Raw genomic sequence first — 18,445 nt, forward strand, 5'->3', positions numbered from 1 at the left:
AAATCTCAGCATGTTAGATGTGAAATATTGAAAGCATTGTGTTTGTTTATTCATTGTCAGTAATTTTAATCCCCAGAGAAACTCCTCCCTGTGGATTCCACTCCCACATAAATGTGAGGCTTCTTTCAACGCTCTCCCACACTGCCTCACTCGCCTCGAGTGCTGACTGGTTCACTCTCTGCTGCCAAAGTCGAAACATGCTTCGGGAATTCTCAATAACCATCCGTGTGCTATTCACAGTCTGGGAAGTGCAGAAGATATATTATCCCATCATCGCTGCTCTTGGCGTTCCCTGTAAGTGTCGCTGTTAACTCCATGCATCATGTTTCACTGTGGCATTTCTCCTCTGTACATCCAGATTCCTTTCACTCTCTCAGCTCATTGCTGGTCCTGGTAAGTAACACATGCTGAATTAGTGCTGTTGATGGTGAAGAAACATGAAGTATGAACTTATTGGAAAAGTTCCTGCTGGGCCGCATTTTAATCCAGATGCTCACAGACTCAGCTGATATTAGATAAACCCTCAATAAAATAACGAATGCTGTGTAAAAGTAATAATCATTGATCACTTAATCTCCAACAGTTATGTGCGCTCTTCCAGACAACCAGCAGTTATGGTAAACGTGTTGGATTGAGAGAGATTTTGTGAGTTAAATCGCAATTTGCCATGCTCAGTGTGTTCCATGTATCCGTCTCCAGGTGTCACACTGGAACACATCTGCCTAATTCTGTTTGTTACACAATCACCTCCTCACTTTGCCAGATGTCTCTTTCTGTTACTGAGTTGGCGTGGGCGTCTGTGTGTTCAGCATTTATTGTCCAATCGTTCTTGCTCTTGGGACGGTGCAGTAGAGGCACTTCTGCTGCTGTACTTTGTGATATAGGAACCCAAGCAATCCCAGACTCCACGGATTTTTACCCGGCAACCATGAAGGAACGGCAATATATTCCCAAGTCAGGACACGGAATAAAATTCTGATGCCTGCTTTACCAGAACACAGCAAGCTTTGATAGTTTAACACATCATTTGGACACAATGCCTGATGTAAAACTGCATGTTGCTATTAACTCAGATATGTTTTCAAGACTTTTTTTGCATTTCTAATTCTTTATTCTGCACACATTTTCAGATGTAGAGCAGCAATGTGACAGAATGGTGATAAATACGCAGACAAAGAGTTGAACATAGAATCCCGACAGTGCAGAAGGAGACCATCGAGTTTGCACCGACTCTCTGACAGAGCATCTTAGCCAGCCCCCTCCTTCTCCCCTTCACAACATTTAAGAAGCATTTAGAGGAACGCTGCAAACACCATTGCACACAACACGATGCAGGAAGTGCTGGAAAATGGGTCTGGAATTGTGCATGCATCATCACACAGGGCACTGCATCGAGAAGTAGCACATGTTTCACCTTACTGAGTTAGTGGAAAAGTGTAGCAAAATACTCTGTCATTTTTCACAGAGCAATTGGATAAGTTGTCCACGGATGTTGCCTCATGTGGAGGTTTCCATGTTCTTCTTCCAATAAGTAGAGACAACCCTGGTAATTATAGATCAGTGAGCCTCACTTCTGTTGTGGGCAAAGTTTTGGACAGGATTATAAGAGATAGGATTTATACTCATCTAGAAAGGAACAATTTGATTCGGGATAGTCAGCACGGTTTTGTGAAGGGTAGGTCGTGCCTCACAAACCTTCTTTGAGAAGGTGACCAAAGAGGTGGATGAGGGTAAAGCAGTTGATGTGGTGTATATGGATTTCAGTAAAGTGTTTGATAAGGTTCCCCATGGTAGGCTATTGCAGAAAATACAGAGGCATGGGATTGAGGGTGATTTTGCGGTTTGGATCAGGAATTGGCTAGCTGTAAGAAGACAGAGGGTGGTGGTTGATGGGAAATGTTCATCCTGGAGTTCAGTTACTAGTGGTGTACCGCAAGGATCTGTTTTGGGGCCACTACTGTTTGTCATTTTTGTAAATGACCTGGATAAGGGCGTAGAAGGATGGGTTAGTAAATAGCGGATGACACTAAAGTCGGTGGAGTTGCGGACAGTGCGGAAGGATGTTGCAGGTTACAGAGGGACATAGATAAGCTGCAGAGCTGGGCTGAGAGGTGGCAAATGGAACTTAATGCGGAAAAGCGTGAGGTGATTCAATTTGGAAGGAGTAACAAGAATACAGAGTACTGGGCTAATGGTAAGACACTTGGCAGTGTGGATGAGCAGAGAGATCTCGGTGTCCATGTGCATAGATCCCTGAAAGTTGGCACCCAGGTTGATAGGGTTGTTAAGAAGGCGTACGGTGTGTTAGCTTTTATTGGTAGAGGGATTGAGTTTCAGAGCCATGAGGTCATGTTGCAGCTGTACAAAACTCTGGTGCGGCCGCACTTGGAGTATTGCGTACAGTTCTGGTTGCTGCATTATAGGAAGGATGTGGAAGCATTGGAAAGGGTGCAGAGGAGATTTACCAGGAGGTTGCCTGGTATGGTGGGAAGGTCTTCTGAGGAAAGGCTGAGTGACTTGAGGTTGTTTCCGTTAGAGAGAAGAAGGTTAAGAAGTGACTTAATAGAGGCATACAAGATGATCAGAGGATTAGATAGGGTGGACAGTGAGAGCATTTTTCCTCAGATGGTGATGGCCAGCACGAGGGGACATAGCTTTAAATTGAGGGGTGATAGATATGGGACAGATGTCAGAGGTAGGCTCTTTACTCAGAGAGTAGTAAGAGCATGGAATGCCCTGCCTGCAACAGTCGTGGACTCGTCAATATTAAGGGCATTTAAAGGGTCATTGGATAAACATAAGGTTGATATTGGAATAGTGTAGGTTAGATGGGCTTTAGATTGGTTTCACAGGTCGGTGCAACATTGAGGGCCGAAGGGCCTGTAGTGCGCTGTAATGTTCCATGTTCTATGTTCTAATAATGCTAACTTTAATCTCCTCTGAACAATCCGCCTCGGCAAAGCTGTTCCCTGGACAAGCTCTGTCTCAATGGAGTGTGGTTGGGAAAGTTTGATGCCCCAGCGCTGAATTGGACTGTGAACCCGTATTGTTTCCACATTTGTGCACTTTCTTCTAACAATCGGTGAGCAGTGATCACACGAATATCCACGCCCCATATCTCCCTCCCAGGCAACCGCAGCCTGATATCTATTACAGTTAAAGCCCAATTCTGCACAGCTTTCAGTTCTTTCCAAGTTTGGGTGATTGTTGCTTTCACAAACAATAGCTTGTTATTTTCTACAAGATGGAGCAGCAATCCCCCATCTCAGGAATCACATTTCTCAAGGTTTGCAGCAGATTCTGAAAGACGTGCTGGTTAGGGTGCATTGGCCGTGCTAAATTCTCCCTCAGTGTACCCGAACAGGTGCCAAACTATGGCGACTAGGGGATTTTCACAGTAACTTCATTGCAGTGTAAATACAAGTGTATTTGTGACACTAATAAATACAATTTAACTTTAAAAACTTAGATTCTGTAACGATTAAAGACAGTTTGATCCTGTTCAGTTCTTCATTTCACAGTCCATTACTGCTTTTGCAAAGCCTGTCTCCAACAGGAGAAACTCTCTCAAAGAAAACACTCTAAATATATGGACTAATGAAAATTCTAATTTCAGACTGAACTCTCATTGAATACTGCTGCTTTTTCTTTTGCAAACTCCCTTACAGTGAACTTAGTGACGATTGTGATCCTATCTCAAGGACGATGTGGTCTCTCTAAATGTGTCGCTCGATACCTGGTGTCCATGGCAGCGGCAGATCTACTGGTTATTATAGTTGATGTGATACTCAGACAGATTCCCATTGCTTACGCCGCACACTTCCTTTTTGTATAGAACATTAAATTGTGTAATATACATGGCGTCCTGCTTTATGCAATAACTGACTGGTCAGTCTGGTACACAGTTGCTTTTACCTTTGATCGATTTGTGGCAATCTGTAGCCAGAAGCTGAAAGTAAAATATTGCACAGAGAGAACGGTGACTCCAGTTGTGGGAAGTGTGACGGTGCTGTTCTTATTGAAAAATACTTTCTGCTACTTGATTTTAACCAGTGAATATATACTGTTTAACGCGCCTTGGTTTTCTAACGTGTTAGACAGCTTTCTTCTTTCAAGGATATGGGGAGCAGTAGAAACAGTACATTATATTTTAACTCCATTTGTCCCTTTCTTGCTGATCCTGCTGCTCAATGCGCTGACTGTTAGACACATTCTGGTGTCGAGCGGGGCCCGGAGGAGACTCCGGCTCCACAGCAGTGGGAAGAATCCCAGTGATCCTGAAATCGAGAAGCGAAGAAAATCCATCATTTTACTCTTTGTCATCTCAGGAAATTTTATCTTGCTCTGGGTGATGTTTCTGGTGAATTCTATTTGCTTGCGAATGGCCATGATGCAAGATAATGCATCAATTAGCATTTCGGATGTCCTACAAGAAATCGGTTTCATGCTTCAGCTTTTGAGTTCTTGCACAAATACCTGCATTTATGCAGCAACTCAGAATAAATTCCGTAACGAATTGAAGTCTGTGCTGAAATATCCCATCACTCTCATCTTGAAATGTTGCTGGGGAAGCAAATAGAAATTAAAACATGTCCAGAGCAAAACATCCCGCCACCGATTGCTATTTCATTGTTAGCTTCAACAAATATGCAGCAATTTGACTTCATGCAAACAACTGGATAAATCATTCCAACCTTTAACATGTTAACAAAATAAGATAAACAAACAACTTTCCACCTGGATCAAATAATCTGCTTGTTCTTTCCATATTGTTATATTTTTTATTCATTTATGGGATGTGGGAGTTGCCGGCTGGACCCAGCGTTTATTGTCCATCCCTCACTGCCCCCCATTTCAGAGGGCATTTGAGAGTCACCCACACACAAAGAACAAACAAAGAACAAAGAACAGTACAGCACAGGAAACAGGCCCTTCGGCCCTCCAAGCCTGTGCCGCTCCTTGGTCCAACGAGACCAATCGTTTGTATCCCTCCATTCCCAGGCTGCTCATGTGACTATCCAGGTAAGTCTTAAACGATGTCAGCGTGCCTGCCTCCACCACCCTACTTGGCAGCGCATTCCAGGCCCCCACCACCCTCTGTGTAAAAAACGTCCCTCTGATGTCTGAGTTATACTTCGCCCCTCTCAGCTTGAGCCCGTGACCCCTCGTGATCGTCACCTCCGACCTGGGAAAAAGCTTCCCACTGTTCACCCTATCTATACCCCTCATAATCTTGTATACCTCTATTAGATCTCCCCTCATTCTCCGTCTTTCCAAGGAGAACAACCCCAGTCTACCCAATCTCTCCTCATAGCTAAGACCCTCCATACCAGGCAACATCCTGGTAAACCTTCTCTGCACTCTCTCCAATGCCTCCACGTCCTTCTGGTAGTGCGGCGACCAGAACTGGACGCAGTACTCCAAATGTGGCCTAACCAGCGTTCTATACAGCTGCATCATCAGACTCCAGCTTTTATACTCTATACCCCGTCCTATAAAGGCAAGCATACCATATGCCTTCTTCACCACCTTCTCCACCTGTGTTGCCACCTTCAAGGATTTGTGGACTTGCACACCTAGGTCCCTCTGTGTTTCTATACTCCTGATGACTCTGCCATTTATTGTATAACTCCTCCCTACATTATTTCTTCCAAAATGCATCACTTCGCATTTATCCGGATTAAATTCCATCTGCCACCTCTCCGCCCAATTTTCCAGCCTATCTATATCCTGCTGTATTGCCCGACAATGCTCTTCGCTATCCGCAATTCCAGCCATCTTCGTGTCATCCGCAAACTTGCTTATTACACCAGTTACACCTTCTTCCAAATCATTTATATATATCACAAATAGCAGAGGTCCTAGTACAGAGCCCTGCAGAACACCACTGGTCACAGACCTCCAGCCGGAAAAAGACCCTTCGACCACTACCCTCTGTCTCCTATGGCCAAGCCAGTTCGCCACCCATCTAGCCACTTCTCCTTGTATCCCATGAGCCTTAACCTTCTTAACCAACCTGCCATGTGGGACTTTGTCAAATGCCTTACTGAAATCCATATAGACGACATCCACGGCCCTTCCTTCATCAACCGTTTTTGTCACTTCCTCAAAAAACTCCACCAAATTTGTAAGGCACGACCTCCCTCTTACAAAACCATGCTGTCTGTCACACCTGTGGGTCTGGAGTCTCACGTAGGCCAGACCGGGTAAGGATGGCAGATTTCCTTCCCTAAAGGTCATTAGTGAACCAGATGGGTTTTTCCAACAATTGGCAATCATTTCATGGTCATTGTTAGACTTTTAATTCCAGATTTTTATTGAATTCAAATTTCACCAGCGGCCGTGGTGGGATTTGAACCTGGGTCTCTGGATTATAAATCTAGTGACGATACCATTGTGCCACCGCCTACCTCGGCATGTCCTTGTCGTAACATACCATGGAATAGACCCAGAGGTCTCAGCTAAAAACCATCCATGTGATAACTGAGCCACATTGAGGATTGGTGATTGTTGCATTGTGTCGATGCCATTTGTTCTCCAGATGGACAACTCCTCCAATGAATAGAGGGCAATCATTTCTTTTTGAATCAAGATTGACTTCACGGTATTGGCGATTGAAAAGTAACTTTATAATTTCACGCACACCCTGGGTGGGATTCTCCCAAACAGATTCTAAGAGCTGAATTTGTGTAAAAACTGGAGTAAATCCTGCTGCTTTTTTCAGGGGGAGTTTCAAAATGAATCTCCCGCACTCTGTACATCACCAAGAGCCATAGCGCCAATCCCACTGAAAATCAGTGGACGGGGCCTATTCCCGCTGGAGAGGCCGGCAGCGTAGCACTGAGCGGGACACTGTGCCTGCTCCCATCATTCAGCGCCGAGATTGGCACATGCGCAATAGGCCCGCACTGCCGGCCTCCCGATCGCTGGCCAGCACGGCAACGCCACCCGCAATTGCTGGCCATGTGACCCCCCCTCCCCACCCCCCACAACCCACCCGATTTCTGGCCTTCTGGACCCAGCCCTCCGGCCCAACCTACTCAATCGCTGGCCTTCCGGATGTGTCTGGGCCGGCCATGACCCAGACCCCACCACCCTCTCCCGCCCACCACACTCTCCTGGCCACCTCAATACTTCGATCTCCCCCCCTCCCCCCGACCCTCTGCAGTCTCGATCCCCCCACACTACCTGTTATCACGCTCCCAGCCCGGTCTTCCGATCGCATCCCTCCTCCGCAGCACCGAACCTCCCCAGCAGGACGACCCCTTCCCACTCCGATGGCCAGCCCCGTTCAGCCCTTCTCTCCCTCTGCTCGCGATCCCCATGCAGAGTGGCAGCGGAACCTCTCCATTTATCTGCCCCCCCCCACCCCCATGTGCCCTCTCCGTATGCGCCACCTCCCTCGGCCCCATACCCTTGGCACTGATCAATGTCCGGTGGGTTGTGCCAAGGTGAATCCTTGGCACATTGGGGGCGGTGTGTGGTGGATGGATGGTGGGTGGGTGGGGGGTTCAGGGGGTTGGGATGGGGGTGCGGATCATTGGATGGTGGCAGAGAGAGAGAAACGTTTTGTCCGATTATTCATCCCAGCTCCCCGGTGGAGGCCGTCCTCATGTGTGCGGAACTTGGCTATCAGTCTCTGCTCAGCGACTCTGCGTTGTCCTGTGTCGTGAAGGAGACCGCTTTCCCGAAGATCAGAGGCTGAATGACCGTGACTGCTGAAGTGCTCCCCCACAGGAAGCGAACAGTCTTGCCTGGTGGATTGTTGAGCGGTGTTCATTCATCCGTTGTCGTAGCGTCTGCATGGTCTCCCCAATGTACCATGCCTTGGGACATCCTTTCTTGCAGCGTATCAGGTAGACAATGTTGGCCGAGTTGCAAGAGTAGGTACCGTGTACCTGGTGGATCGTTTTCTCAAGTGAGATGATGGCATTCGTGTCGATGATCCGGCACGTCTTGCAGAGGTTACTGTGGCAGGGTTGTGTGGTGTCATGGTCACTGTTCTCCTGAAGGCTGGGTAGTTTGCTGCGGACAATGGTCTGTTTGAGGTTGTGCGATTGTTTGAAAGCAAGAAGTGGCCTTGGCGAGATGTTCGTCTTCATCAATGACATGTTGAAGGCTCCGGAGAAGATGTCGTAGCTTCTCCACTCCGGGGAAGTACTGGACGACTAAGGATACTCTGTCCACCGTGTCCCGTGTTTGTTTACTGAGGAGGTCGGTGCAGTTTTTCGCTGTGACGTGACACACGACAACGCAGAGTCACTGAGCAGAAACTGAGAGCCAAGTTCCGCACACTTGAGGACGGCCTCAACCGGGATCTTGGGTTCATGTCACATTATCTGTAACCCCCACAACTTGCCTTGGCTTGCAAAATCTCACTAACTGTCCTGTCTGGAGACAATACACATTGGGACTAGCTTAGTAGTAACAACTGGGCGGCATGGACAAGTTGTGCCAAAGGGCCTGTTTCCATGCTGTAAACCTCTATGACTCTATCTCTTTAACCTGTGTTTAACGCTCTCTCCACTCACATTGTCTGTACCTTTAAGACTTGATTACCTGTAAAGACTCACATTCCAACCATTATTTTGTAAATTGAGTTTGTGTCTGTATATGCCCTGTTTGTGAACAGAATTCCCACTTACCTGACAAAGGGGCAGCGCTCCGAAAGCGAGTAGGTTTTGCTACCAAATAAACCTGTTGGACTTTAACCTGGTGTTGTGAGACTTCTTACAGTGTTTACCCCAGTCCAACGCCGGCATCTCCACATCATCAAATGATAAAGGCAAGTGTCCCATATGCCTTTTTCACCACCCTACTAACATGCCCTTCCGCTTTCAGAGATCATTCCGATGGACAGTGGCAACCCGACACCATCCTTGGTGCCAAGCGTCACTTCAATGGGTTGCCACTGTCCATCAGTCAGAACATTGAATACAGGAGTTGGGACGTCTTGTTGAAGTTGTACAAGACATTGGTAAGGCCATACTTGGAACATTGTGTACAGTTCTGGTCACCCTATTATAGAAAGGATATTATTAAACTAGAAGGTGTGCAGAAAAGATTTACTAGGATGCTACCAGGACTTGATGGTTTGGGTGATAAGGAGAGGCTGGACAGACTGGAACATTTTTCTCTGGAGCGTAGGAGGCTGAGGGGGTGATCTTATAGAGGTCTATAAAATAATGAGAGGCACAGATCAGCGAGATAGTCAATATCTTTTCCACACTGTCTGTGTGGAGTTTGCACATTCTCCTCGTGTCTGCGTGGGTTTCCTCCGGGTGCTCCGGTTTCCTCCCACAGTCCAAAGATGTGCGGGTTAGGTTGATTGGCCAGGTTAAAAAAAAAAAAAATTGCCCCTTAGAGTCCTGGGATGCGTAGGTTAGGGGGGTTAGTGGGTAAAATATGTGGGGGTAGGGCCTGGGTGGGATTGTGGTCGGTGCAGACTCGATGGGCCGAATGGCCTCCTTCTGCACTGTAGGGTTTCTATGATTTCTATGAAAGGTAGGGGAGTCTAAAACTAGAGGGCATAGGTTTAAAGTGAGAGGGGAGAGATGAAAAAGTGTCCAGAGGGGCAATGTTTTCACACAGAGGGCGGTGAGTGTCTGGAACAAGCTGCCAGAGGTCGTAGTTGAGGCGGGTACAATTTTGTTTTTTAAAAAGCATTTAGATAGCTACATGGGTAAAATGGGTATAGAGGGATCTGGGCCAAATGCGGGCAATTGGGACTAGCTTAGGGGTTTAAAAAAAAAGGGCGGCATGGACAAGTTGGGCCGAACGGCCTGTTCCCATGCTGCAAACCTCTATGACTCTATGACCTGCACTGGCGGGGTGGGAAACCTTTGCAAAGCCGGGTGATTGGGTCCTGGGCTCGCTAAATAGATACTGAGCAGCTTCTGCATATTGTAATCAGCCTCACGTCCCGGTTGTTGGAATTATGTCACATTATCAGTAACCCCCACAGCATGCCTCCTGGACTTGCGGGTTATCCTGTCTGGAGACAATACACATCTCTTTAACCTGTGCTTAATGCTCCCTCCACCCACATTGTCTATATCTTTAAGATCTGGTTGGCTGTAGGGATTCGCATTCTAGCGTTCCGCTGTTCGGACGGAATTCCACACCGTCCCAAAGCCTATGCCCCCCCTCCCGGGTCAGGTGCCCCACAGCATGAGCCGCGTCACGGAAATATCCTCCGTGCCTTTTTCCACGTCACCGAGGCGTTTCCTGTACGGGCTGCTGCTGCACACCTTCCACTATCGCATCCTCACCTGTCGCCCGGATACACCTTGGCGGCCTTGTTGCCGCCGGGCGGTGGAGGTCCCCAGTACAGGTCCCTCTACGGAGGGATCTCCCCCAATTACATGGGGGACCTGGAGTGGAGGGTGATGCATGCAGCAGTTCCGCACAACCGTAGGATTCACTGGTTCACGGGCTCCAAAGACTGCCCCTTCTGTGGCCTTGTGCAGTCCATGGACCATGTCGACATTTTGTGTCTCAGGTTGCACTTCCATTTTGTTTTCCTGAAGAACCTTTTATTGATGTTTTGTTTGCACTTCAGTCCCACGCTCCTGGTCTCCGGGCACCTGGTGCGGAGAGGGGCGGGTCAGGGTGGCGACCTCCTCGTGAACCTGCTCCTGGGCCTGGCGAAATGCGCCATTTACAGGTCCAGGCAGCGGGCGATCGAGGGGGCCGTCCATCCTGACTGTCTGCCCCTCTACCGCGGCTATGTTCGCGGCCAGGTGTCCACGAGCGCAGTTGACACCTTCCGCACCCATTGGTCACCGCAGGAGTTGGGGTGCTTTATCGATCCGAGTAATCACAGTATGATTTGATGTTTTAAGTTTCCTTTGTATTTTGATTTTGTTCGGGCTGTTCCCCCTCCTTTTGGGGAGCTGCCCCTTTTACATTATCCCTGAGTTAATTTGAGTTGGTTTATTTGTTTGGCCCTAAAAGAGGCTCACTGTTTGGAACACGGTCGCCTCGCGACGCAGCTCTCCCTCGTCAGAGTAGCGCCTCTCATGCGAGAGCCGCTGCTCAGGAATCCGCTCCTGCAGCCGGATAACTTCAGGTGGCTGGCGGAGAGGGGGGCTGTGGACGCCGGGGTGACCAGGATTGGGGACGTGCTGGATGGCGGAGGAGCGGGCTGGATGAGCCCCCGTGTGCTGGCTGAGCGCGCGGAGGTGGCCGTCCGGCGCACGGCCAAAGCCATCCAACACCTTAAGACGGTTGTTCTCAGCCCCGAGTGCACACGCGGTCTCGAGGTGGCGCAGATGTGCGGTGGGATCCCACCTGAGCGTTCCCCTGCTCGGACGGAATTCCACATTGGCCCAAAGCCTATGCCGCCCCTCCCGGGTCAGGTGCCCCACAGCATGAGCCGCGTCACGGAAATGTCCTCCGTGCCTTTTTCTACCGCGCGGAGGTGTTTCCTGTACGGGCTGTTGCTGCACACCTTCCACTACCGCATCCTCGCCTTTCGCCCGGATACACCTTGGTGGGACTTGTTGCCGCCGGGCGGCGGAGGTCCCCAGTGGAGGTCCCTCTACAGAGGGATCTCCCCCAATTACGTCGGGGACCTGGGGTGGAGGGTGATGCATGCAGCAGTTCCGCACAACCGTAGGATTCACTGGTTCACGGGCTCCCAAGACTGCCCTTTCCGTGGCCTCGTGGAGTCCGTGGACCATGTCTACGTTCTGTGTTTTAGGCTGCACACCCTTTTTGGTTTCCTCAAACACCTTTTACTGATGTTTTGTTTGCACTTCAGTCCCACGCTCCTGATCTACGGGCACCTGGTGCGGAGAGGGGCGGGTCGGGATGCCGACCTCCTCGTGAACCTGCTCCTGGGCCTGGCGAGACGCGCCATCAATAGGTCCAGGCAGCGGGCGATCGACGGGGCCGTCCATCCCGACTGTCTGCCCCTCTACCGCGGCTACATTCGCGGCCAGGTGTCCCTGGAGAGGGAGCATGCGGTGTCCACGGGCGCGGTTGACGCCTTCCGCGACCGCTGGGCGCCGCAGGGGCTGGGGTGTATTATCGACCCCGATAATCACCTTTTGGTTTGACGTTTTAAGTTTCCTTTCGACTTTGATTTTGGTTCGGGCTGTTCCCCCCTTCCTTTTGGGGAGCCGCCCCTTTTACTTTGTCCCTAAGTTAATTTGAGTTCGTTTACTTGATTGGTGCCGAAAAAGCTACTTGATTGGTATCGAAACAAAAAAAAGAAATGCCTGAAAGAGGGAGGAGGGGGTGGGGGGGGGGGTGGGGTTGTGGGTGCTGGGTAATTGGTTCAATTGTTGTTATTGATTCTGGAATAATTGCTGTCAGCTGAGTGTGGGCTGTGTGTATAAAAGGTGTCGCTTGGTGCCTGAAGGGATGGTTCAGTTGTTTGGGATGATGGGGGATTTTGGAGTGAGGAGTTTCTTCCCAGTGCTGGTGTTAGTTGGAGCTGTTTGTTGCTCTGATACTTGGCAACAGTTTCCAGGCCACAGGTTTCCATGGATAATAGTCAAAGCCACCCCTAGGCCTCAGACATTCCCTCCTCCTGGGCCTCCCTTTGATTCCCATTTCTGAGGGTCAAGGTGTGTCTCCAGTGCAGAGTGTGAGGGTGCAGTGTGGAGAGGACAAGCTGCTGCTCAGGGTCCAGCTGGATTTATTTGGAACCAGGCACCTGGTTAAAGCTGCTGATCTGACCCTGGGGACAGCAGGTTGTCGGCCAACCAGGATCTACTCTCAGAACCACACTGTCCTCTTTGACTATGGACTCCATGAGTGTGGCAGCAGATTGCAGGTAATGTGAATCCTCAAACTCTGCCTCTGAGCTGGGGCTGTAGGTTGTTCCCCACTCTTCACTCCAACACTGGGTGAGATGTCATTGATATTGAGGAGATAGCTGTCTCCTGCTTTATAAACCCCAAACTAGCTTTCTATTCAGGATTGTACTTCACTTTCACTGGTCTGAGTCTCCAACCCCATTGTCTGGAAGCTTCTCTTTGCTTCCTCCAAGCTTTTCCTCTTGAGGATTTTCAGTTTGATTTCCCCTCATTCAGATCAACTCCACTGAGGGTTGGGTTTCAGTCCTGTTTAATCCAATTTTGGGATGAGTCTGAATGTAATGGGAATTGAGATGGATTGGACTAAAGAGGGACTCCACACTTCCCACTTTCCCAGTCATTGGAATAAATGGGGCCCTGATTACAAACTGTTTCCCGGCTCCAAATTACTGACAACTTGTGGCTCCTTTTCCTGTTAACTGAAGCTTTTATTGAATCACTTCCCTGTTAATTGATTCTGGTCTTGTGCTAAAGATCTCTCCTTGCAGCAAGGGCTGAGGTTGCATAGCAACACTGCTAACCAGATGAGGCCCTTCTGCCTGTTCCCCAGTCATTATGATCAGGACTGAGCTTCCCACAGCCTCCATGTTCCTGTCCTCACAACATGATTCCCTCAATGACCAGAAATATATCCCTCTGTCCTGAATATCCTCAGTGAGTGACCATTTCCCAGCTCTCTGGGGCTGGAGAGAATTCCAAAGATTCATCAGCTGCTGAATGAAGAAATTCCTCATCACATAAATCCTAAATGACTGACCCCCTGCCCTGAGATGACCTCCCCGCTTACAGAATCTCCAGCTTGGGGGAAGCAGCCTCTTCACACTGACCCTGTCAATCCCCCTGAAGAATTGTTTTAATGGGATGAGTTCATTGTTAACCCCAGTGTAGAACATTCTCATTTCAGATCAGTTCTTCATTCCTTGAGCTGCTGTCTTTCAGATGACTGGAGATTTCCTGATCTACAGCACCCACCTGAGCCACAGCCCAGAGTATCATGGATCTGTTATTGTGAGAACCAATGGAGCGATCGTTCCCATTGAGTGTCATTATTTTAGGTGAGAATCTTTACTCGATTGTCAAGATCTCCAGCTGCTAGTGACCTCTGACCTTGTCCTAAAATGCCTGCACTCTTTCCAGGAAGGGCAATGTGAGCAGTAACCCCATCAAGCCCACCTGGATCCCATTCAGCTCCACCAGGTCTGGAGAAGGGCATCTGTCATTCTCACTGCGCCTAATGAATGGTATGTGATGGGTGGATGGGGAGTGATTTCCTGTCCTCATTCACTGGGAGTTACACCCACTGTCTCCAACCCTTGTCCTCTCGTCCTTCAGGTGACTGGCTTACAGAGCGCACTTCGACTGTCTACTACCTGGGTGAGCTCATTCACATTGAGGCCTCTGTTTCAATGAGCAACCACATGGCCCTGAAGCTCTACATTGACCGCTGTGTAGCTACATTGAGGCCAGACAAGGACTCCAGCCCGAGATACAGCATCATTGACTACAATGGGTAAGGAGCTCTCTGCTTTCTCCAGCTGCTCCCATCTCAATGGCTTCTCTGGATTCACTTCATGTCCTTTTTTCCATCTTTCTTCAGCTGCCTCCTGGACAGCAAAGCTGAGGACTCCTTTTCAACCTTTGTGTTGCCAGGAGACGAGCAGGAGCCGGACAAGCTCCGCTTTGACCTGGATGCCTTCCGTTTCTTTGGAGATGAGCGTTCCTTGGTAAGAGGAAGCTGATCATTGGGGTCTCCATGTTGGGAGGGAGTCACTAAATAACCACTTGTGTTGAATGTGTCCCTCAGATTTTCATCACCTGTCACCTGAAAGTTGTTCCAGTGGATCAGAGATTCCAGGAACAAAGCTTGTACTTTGCAGAAGTTGCAGAATGTGTAAGTTCCCCCTCTCTCCCTCAGGGATGTGTTTGTGTGGAGAAGTGATGCACAACCTGGTTGACTGATTTCTCTTGTTTAGCTGGGCCCCATTGGAGGAATCGAGCTTTGACATTTGTGCCTGTTGCCATGTGGGGAAATGTGGGGCCACAAGGGATTTGGGATTTGGATCCAGAGGAAGGAGAGATCTTGTAGCTGAAGCTGGTAGGACATTGATCCTCTAGATGTGGGAGCTTCCCCCTTTCCCCTCTCTAACTGGAATGGTTGATATTGCAGAGAGTGAAGCTGGATTGAAGTGGGAGGCTGAGGCCTCACTTGGACCCCTGCTCATTCTGGATACTGATGGGACCAACCTGGCAACAGCCTCCCTGAATGAGGCTGAGGGAAGGATACAGGAGAGGTCTCCAGGGGGTGAGTTGGCTGGCTGCTGGTTTCCATTTCCCCCTCAGTGTTAGCTTCAGTAACCATTGGTTTCTCATTGCTTTGTAGGTGTGGAGTCTGAGGTGGTCCTGATTGTGACCCTGACTGTGACAGCTGTCTCTCTGATCTCTGCTTCATTGATCACCTTGTTCCTGTACAGGAAACACAAACAAACTCTGTTCAACCAGTCATCAAATGATCAATAAAGACCTGTGCTTGTTTCCAGTGTCTGGGAGCTGATTGGTCAATGCATCCTCCATGTTAGTTCGATGGCTTCATTGAACTAATGGCTGGGGTGAGCCAATCCCAGCCCAGAACTGGGCCTGCTGAATGATTGGTTTACTGACGGTTGAGAGAGAAACACTAACTCTCTGGATTTGATGGGGCTGCTGCTGGTTTTCTGTCTGTTTCAGAGCCCAGTGTGGGGGAGGGGGTGTGATCAGGTCTGGGGATGTCCTTGTGGGGCTGAGCCTGGCTGCTGTGGCTGTTTCCTGGGGCTGCCTCCTTCTCTCCCATGGTGATGTTCACCCCCTGGAGAGGGTCAGTTCACTAAAGCAGCTGTCCTCCCTGGCTGCCTAACTCTGCATCACTTTCACTGAGTGAACAGAGATGAGGAATTGACCTGGGAGAATGTTCTACTGGTCAAGCTGGCTGAGTCCTATTGTGTAGCTGCCGGCATTGGACTGGGGTGAACACAATAAGAGTTTAACAACACCAGCTTAAAGTCCAACAGGTTTATTTGGTAGCAAATACCTCTGCTCTTTGTGATTTTTAATGACTTGGAGGAGGGGGCTGAAGGGTGGATCAGTAAATTTGCTGATGACACCAAGATTGGTGGCAGAGTGGATGAGGTGGAGGGCTGTTGTAGGCTGCAAAGAGACATAGATAGGATGCAAAGCTGGGCTGAAAAATGGCAAATGGAGTTTAACCCTGATAAATGTGAGTTGATTCATTTTGGTAGGACTAATTTAAATGTGGAATACAGGGTCAAAGGTAGGGTTCTGAAGACTGTGGAGGAACAGAGATCTTGGGGTCTATATCCACAGATCTCTAAAGGTTGCCACTCGGGTGGATAGAGCTGTGAAGAAGGCCTATAGTGTGTTAGCTTTTATTAACAGGGGGTTGGAGTTTAAGAGCTGTGGGGTTATGCTGCAACTGTACAGGACCTTGGTGAGACCACATTTGGGATATTGTGTGCAGTTCTGGTCACCTCGCTACAAGAAGGATGTGAAAATGCTGGAAAGAGTGCAGAGGAGATTTACCAGGATGCTGCTTGGTTTGGAGGGTAGGTCTTATGAGGAAAGGTTGAGGGGGCTCGGGCTGTTCTCTCTGGAGTGGAGGAGGCTGAGGGGAGACTTAATAGTGGTTTATAAAATGATGAAGGGGATAGATAGAGTGAACGTTCAAAGACTATTTCCTCGGTGGATGGAGCTATTACAAGGGGGCATAACTATAGGGTTCATGGTGGGAGATATAGGAAGGATATCAGAGGTAGGTTCTTTACACAGTGGTTGGGGTGTGGAATGGACTGCCTGCAGTGATAGTGGAGTCAGACACTTTAGGAACATTTAAGCGGTTATTGGATAGGCACATGGAGCACACCAGGATGATGGGGAGTGGGATAGCTTGATCTTGGTTTCAGATAATGCTTGGCACAGCATCGTGGGCCGAAGGGCCTGTTCTGTGCTGTACTGTTCTATAAGCTTTTGGAGTGCTGCTCCTTCGTTAGATGGAGTGGAAATGTGCTCTCAAACAGTGCACAGAGACACAAAATTAAGTTACAGAATACTGATTAGAATGTGAATCCCTACAACCAGCCAGGTCTTAAAGATACAGACAATGTGGGTGGAGGGAGCATTAAGCACAGGTTAAAGACATGAGTATTGTCTCCAGACAGGACAGCCTGCAAGTCCAGGAGGCAAGCTGTGGGGGTTACTGATAATGTGACATAAATCCAACATCCTGGTTTGGGCTGTCCTCATGTGTGCAGAACTTGGCTATCAGTTTCTGCTCAGTGACTCTGCACTGTCGTGTGTCGTGAAGGCTGCCTTGGAGAATGCTTACCTGAAGATCTGAGGCTGGATGCCCATGACTGCTGAAGTGCTCCCCCACAGGAAGAGAACAGTCTTGCCTGGTGATTGTTGAGTGGTGTTCATTCATCTGTTGTCTCAGCGTCTGCATGGTTTTCCCAATATACCATGCCTCAGGACATCCTTTCCTGCAGCGTATCAGGTAGACAACGGTGGCTGAGTTGCAAGAGTAGGTACTGTGTGCCTGGTAGATGGTGTTCTCACGTGAGATGATGGCATCTGTGTCGATGATCTGGCATGTTTTGCAGAGGTTGCTGTGGCAGGGTTGTGTGGTGGCAGGGTTGTGTGGTGTTGTGGTCACTGTTAGCCTGCAGGATGGGTAGTTTGCTGTGGACAATGGTCTGTTTGAGGTTGTGCGGTTGTTTGAAGGAAAGGTGTGGGGACGGCCTCGGCGAGATGTTCGTCTTCATCAATGACATGTTGAAGGCTCCGGAGGAGATGCCGTAGCTTCTCCATTCCGGGGAAGTACTGGACGATGAAGGGTACTCTGTCCACCATGTCCCGTGTTTGTCTTCTGAGGAGGTCGGTGTGGTTTTTCACTGGCGTGTCGCAACTGTCGATCGAGGAGTCGAGCACCATATCCTGTTCTTATGACGGCATCTTTCAGCGTCTGGAGGTGTCTGTTGCGATCCTCCTCATCCGAGCAGATCCTGTGTATTCGGAGGGCTTGTCTGTCGGGGATGGCTTCTTTAACGTGTTTAGGGTGGAAGCTGGAGAAGTGGAGCATCGTGAGGTTATCCGTGGGCTTGCGGTACAGTGAGGTGCTGAGGTGACTCTCCTTAATGGAGATGCGTGTGTCCAAGAATGCAACAGATTCCGGAGACTAGTCCATGGTGAGTCTGATGGTGGGATGGAGCTTGTTGATGTCGTCATATAGTTGTTTCAGTGATTGCTCACCATGACTCCAAAGGAAGAAAATGTCGTCCATGTATTTAGTGTATAGCATCGGTTGAAGGTCCTGTGCGGTGAAGTCTTGTTCGAACCTGTGCATGAAGATGTTGGCATATTGAGGTGCGAATTTGGTCCCCATGGCTGTTCCGTGTGTCTGGATGAAGAACTGGTTGTTGAAGGTGAAGATCTTGTGGTCCAGGATGAAGCGGATGAGTTGTAAAATTGCATCTGGAAACTGGCAGTTGACAGCATTGAGTACTGAGGCAGTTGCAGCAATGCCATCATCGTGGGGGATGATGGTGTAGAGTGCCGAGACATCCATTGTG

At 49.1% G+C, this 18,445-nt stretch overlaps 1 protein-coding gene across 1 annotated transcript; it reads left to right on the plus strand.

Annotated features, from left to right (window-relative positions):
• The first annotated feature begins 265 nt into the window (after positions 1-265).
• LOC144486469 (zona pellucida sperm-binding protein 3-like) lies at positions 266-15,344 on the plus strand. The gene is made up of 8 exons (XM_078204508.1): positions 266-294; positions 13,767-13,882; positions 13,965-14,068; positions 14,160-14,337; positions 14,425-14,551; positions 14,632-14,693; positions 14,801-14,922; positions 15,208-15,344. Exons 2-8 carry the CDS (start codon positions 13,767-13,769, stop codon positions 15,342-15,344), a joined length of 846 nt encoding a protein of 281 aa, XP_078060634.1. The 5' UTR covers positions 266-294.
• Positions 15,345-18,445: the final 3,101 nt, after the last annotated feature.

The sequence above is a fragment of the Mustelus asterias genome, unplaced genomic scaffold (assembly GCF_964213995.1).
Source record: "Mustelus asterias unplaced genomic scaffold, sMusAst1.hap1.1 HAP1_SCAFFOLD_356, whole genome shotgun sequence".
In the NCBI taxonomy this organism is placed as follows: Eukaryota; Metazoa; Chordata; class Chondrichthyes; order Carcharhiniformes; family Triakidae; genus Mustelus; species Mustelus asterias.

Bases quoted from the DNA above. Each gene is read 5' to 3' on its own strand.
- LOC144486469 (XM_078204508.1), top strand. From the start codon at position 13,767: ATGACTGGAGATTTCCTGATCTACAGCACCCACCTGAGCCACAGCCCA. The intron at 13,883-13,964 runs GTGAGAATCTTT...CACTCTTTCCAG, and splicing joins ATTGAGTGTCATTATTTTAG to GAAGGGCAATGTGAGCAGTA. The intron at 14,694-14,800 runs GTACTTTGCAGA...TCTCTTGTTTAG, and splicing joins AGATTCCAGGAACAAAGCTT to CTGGGCCCCATTGGAGGAAT.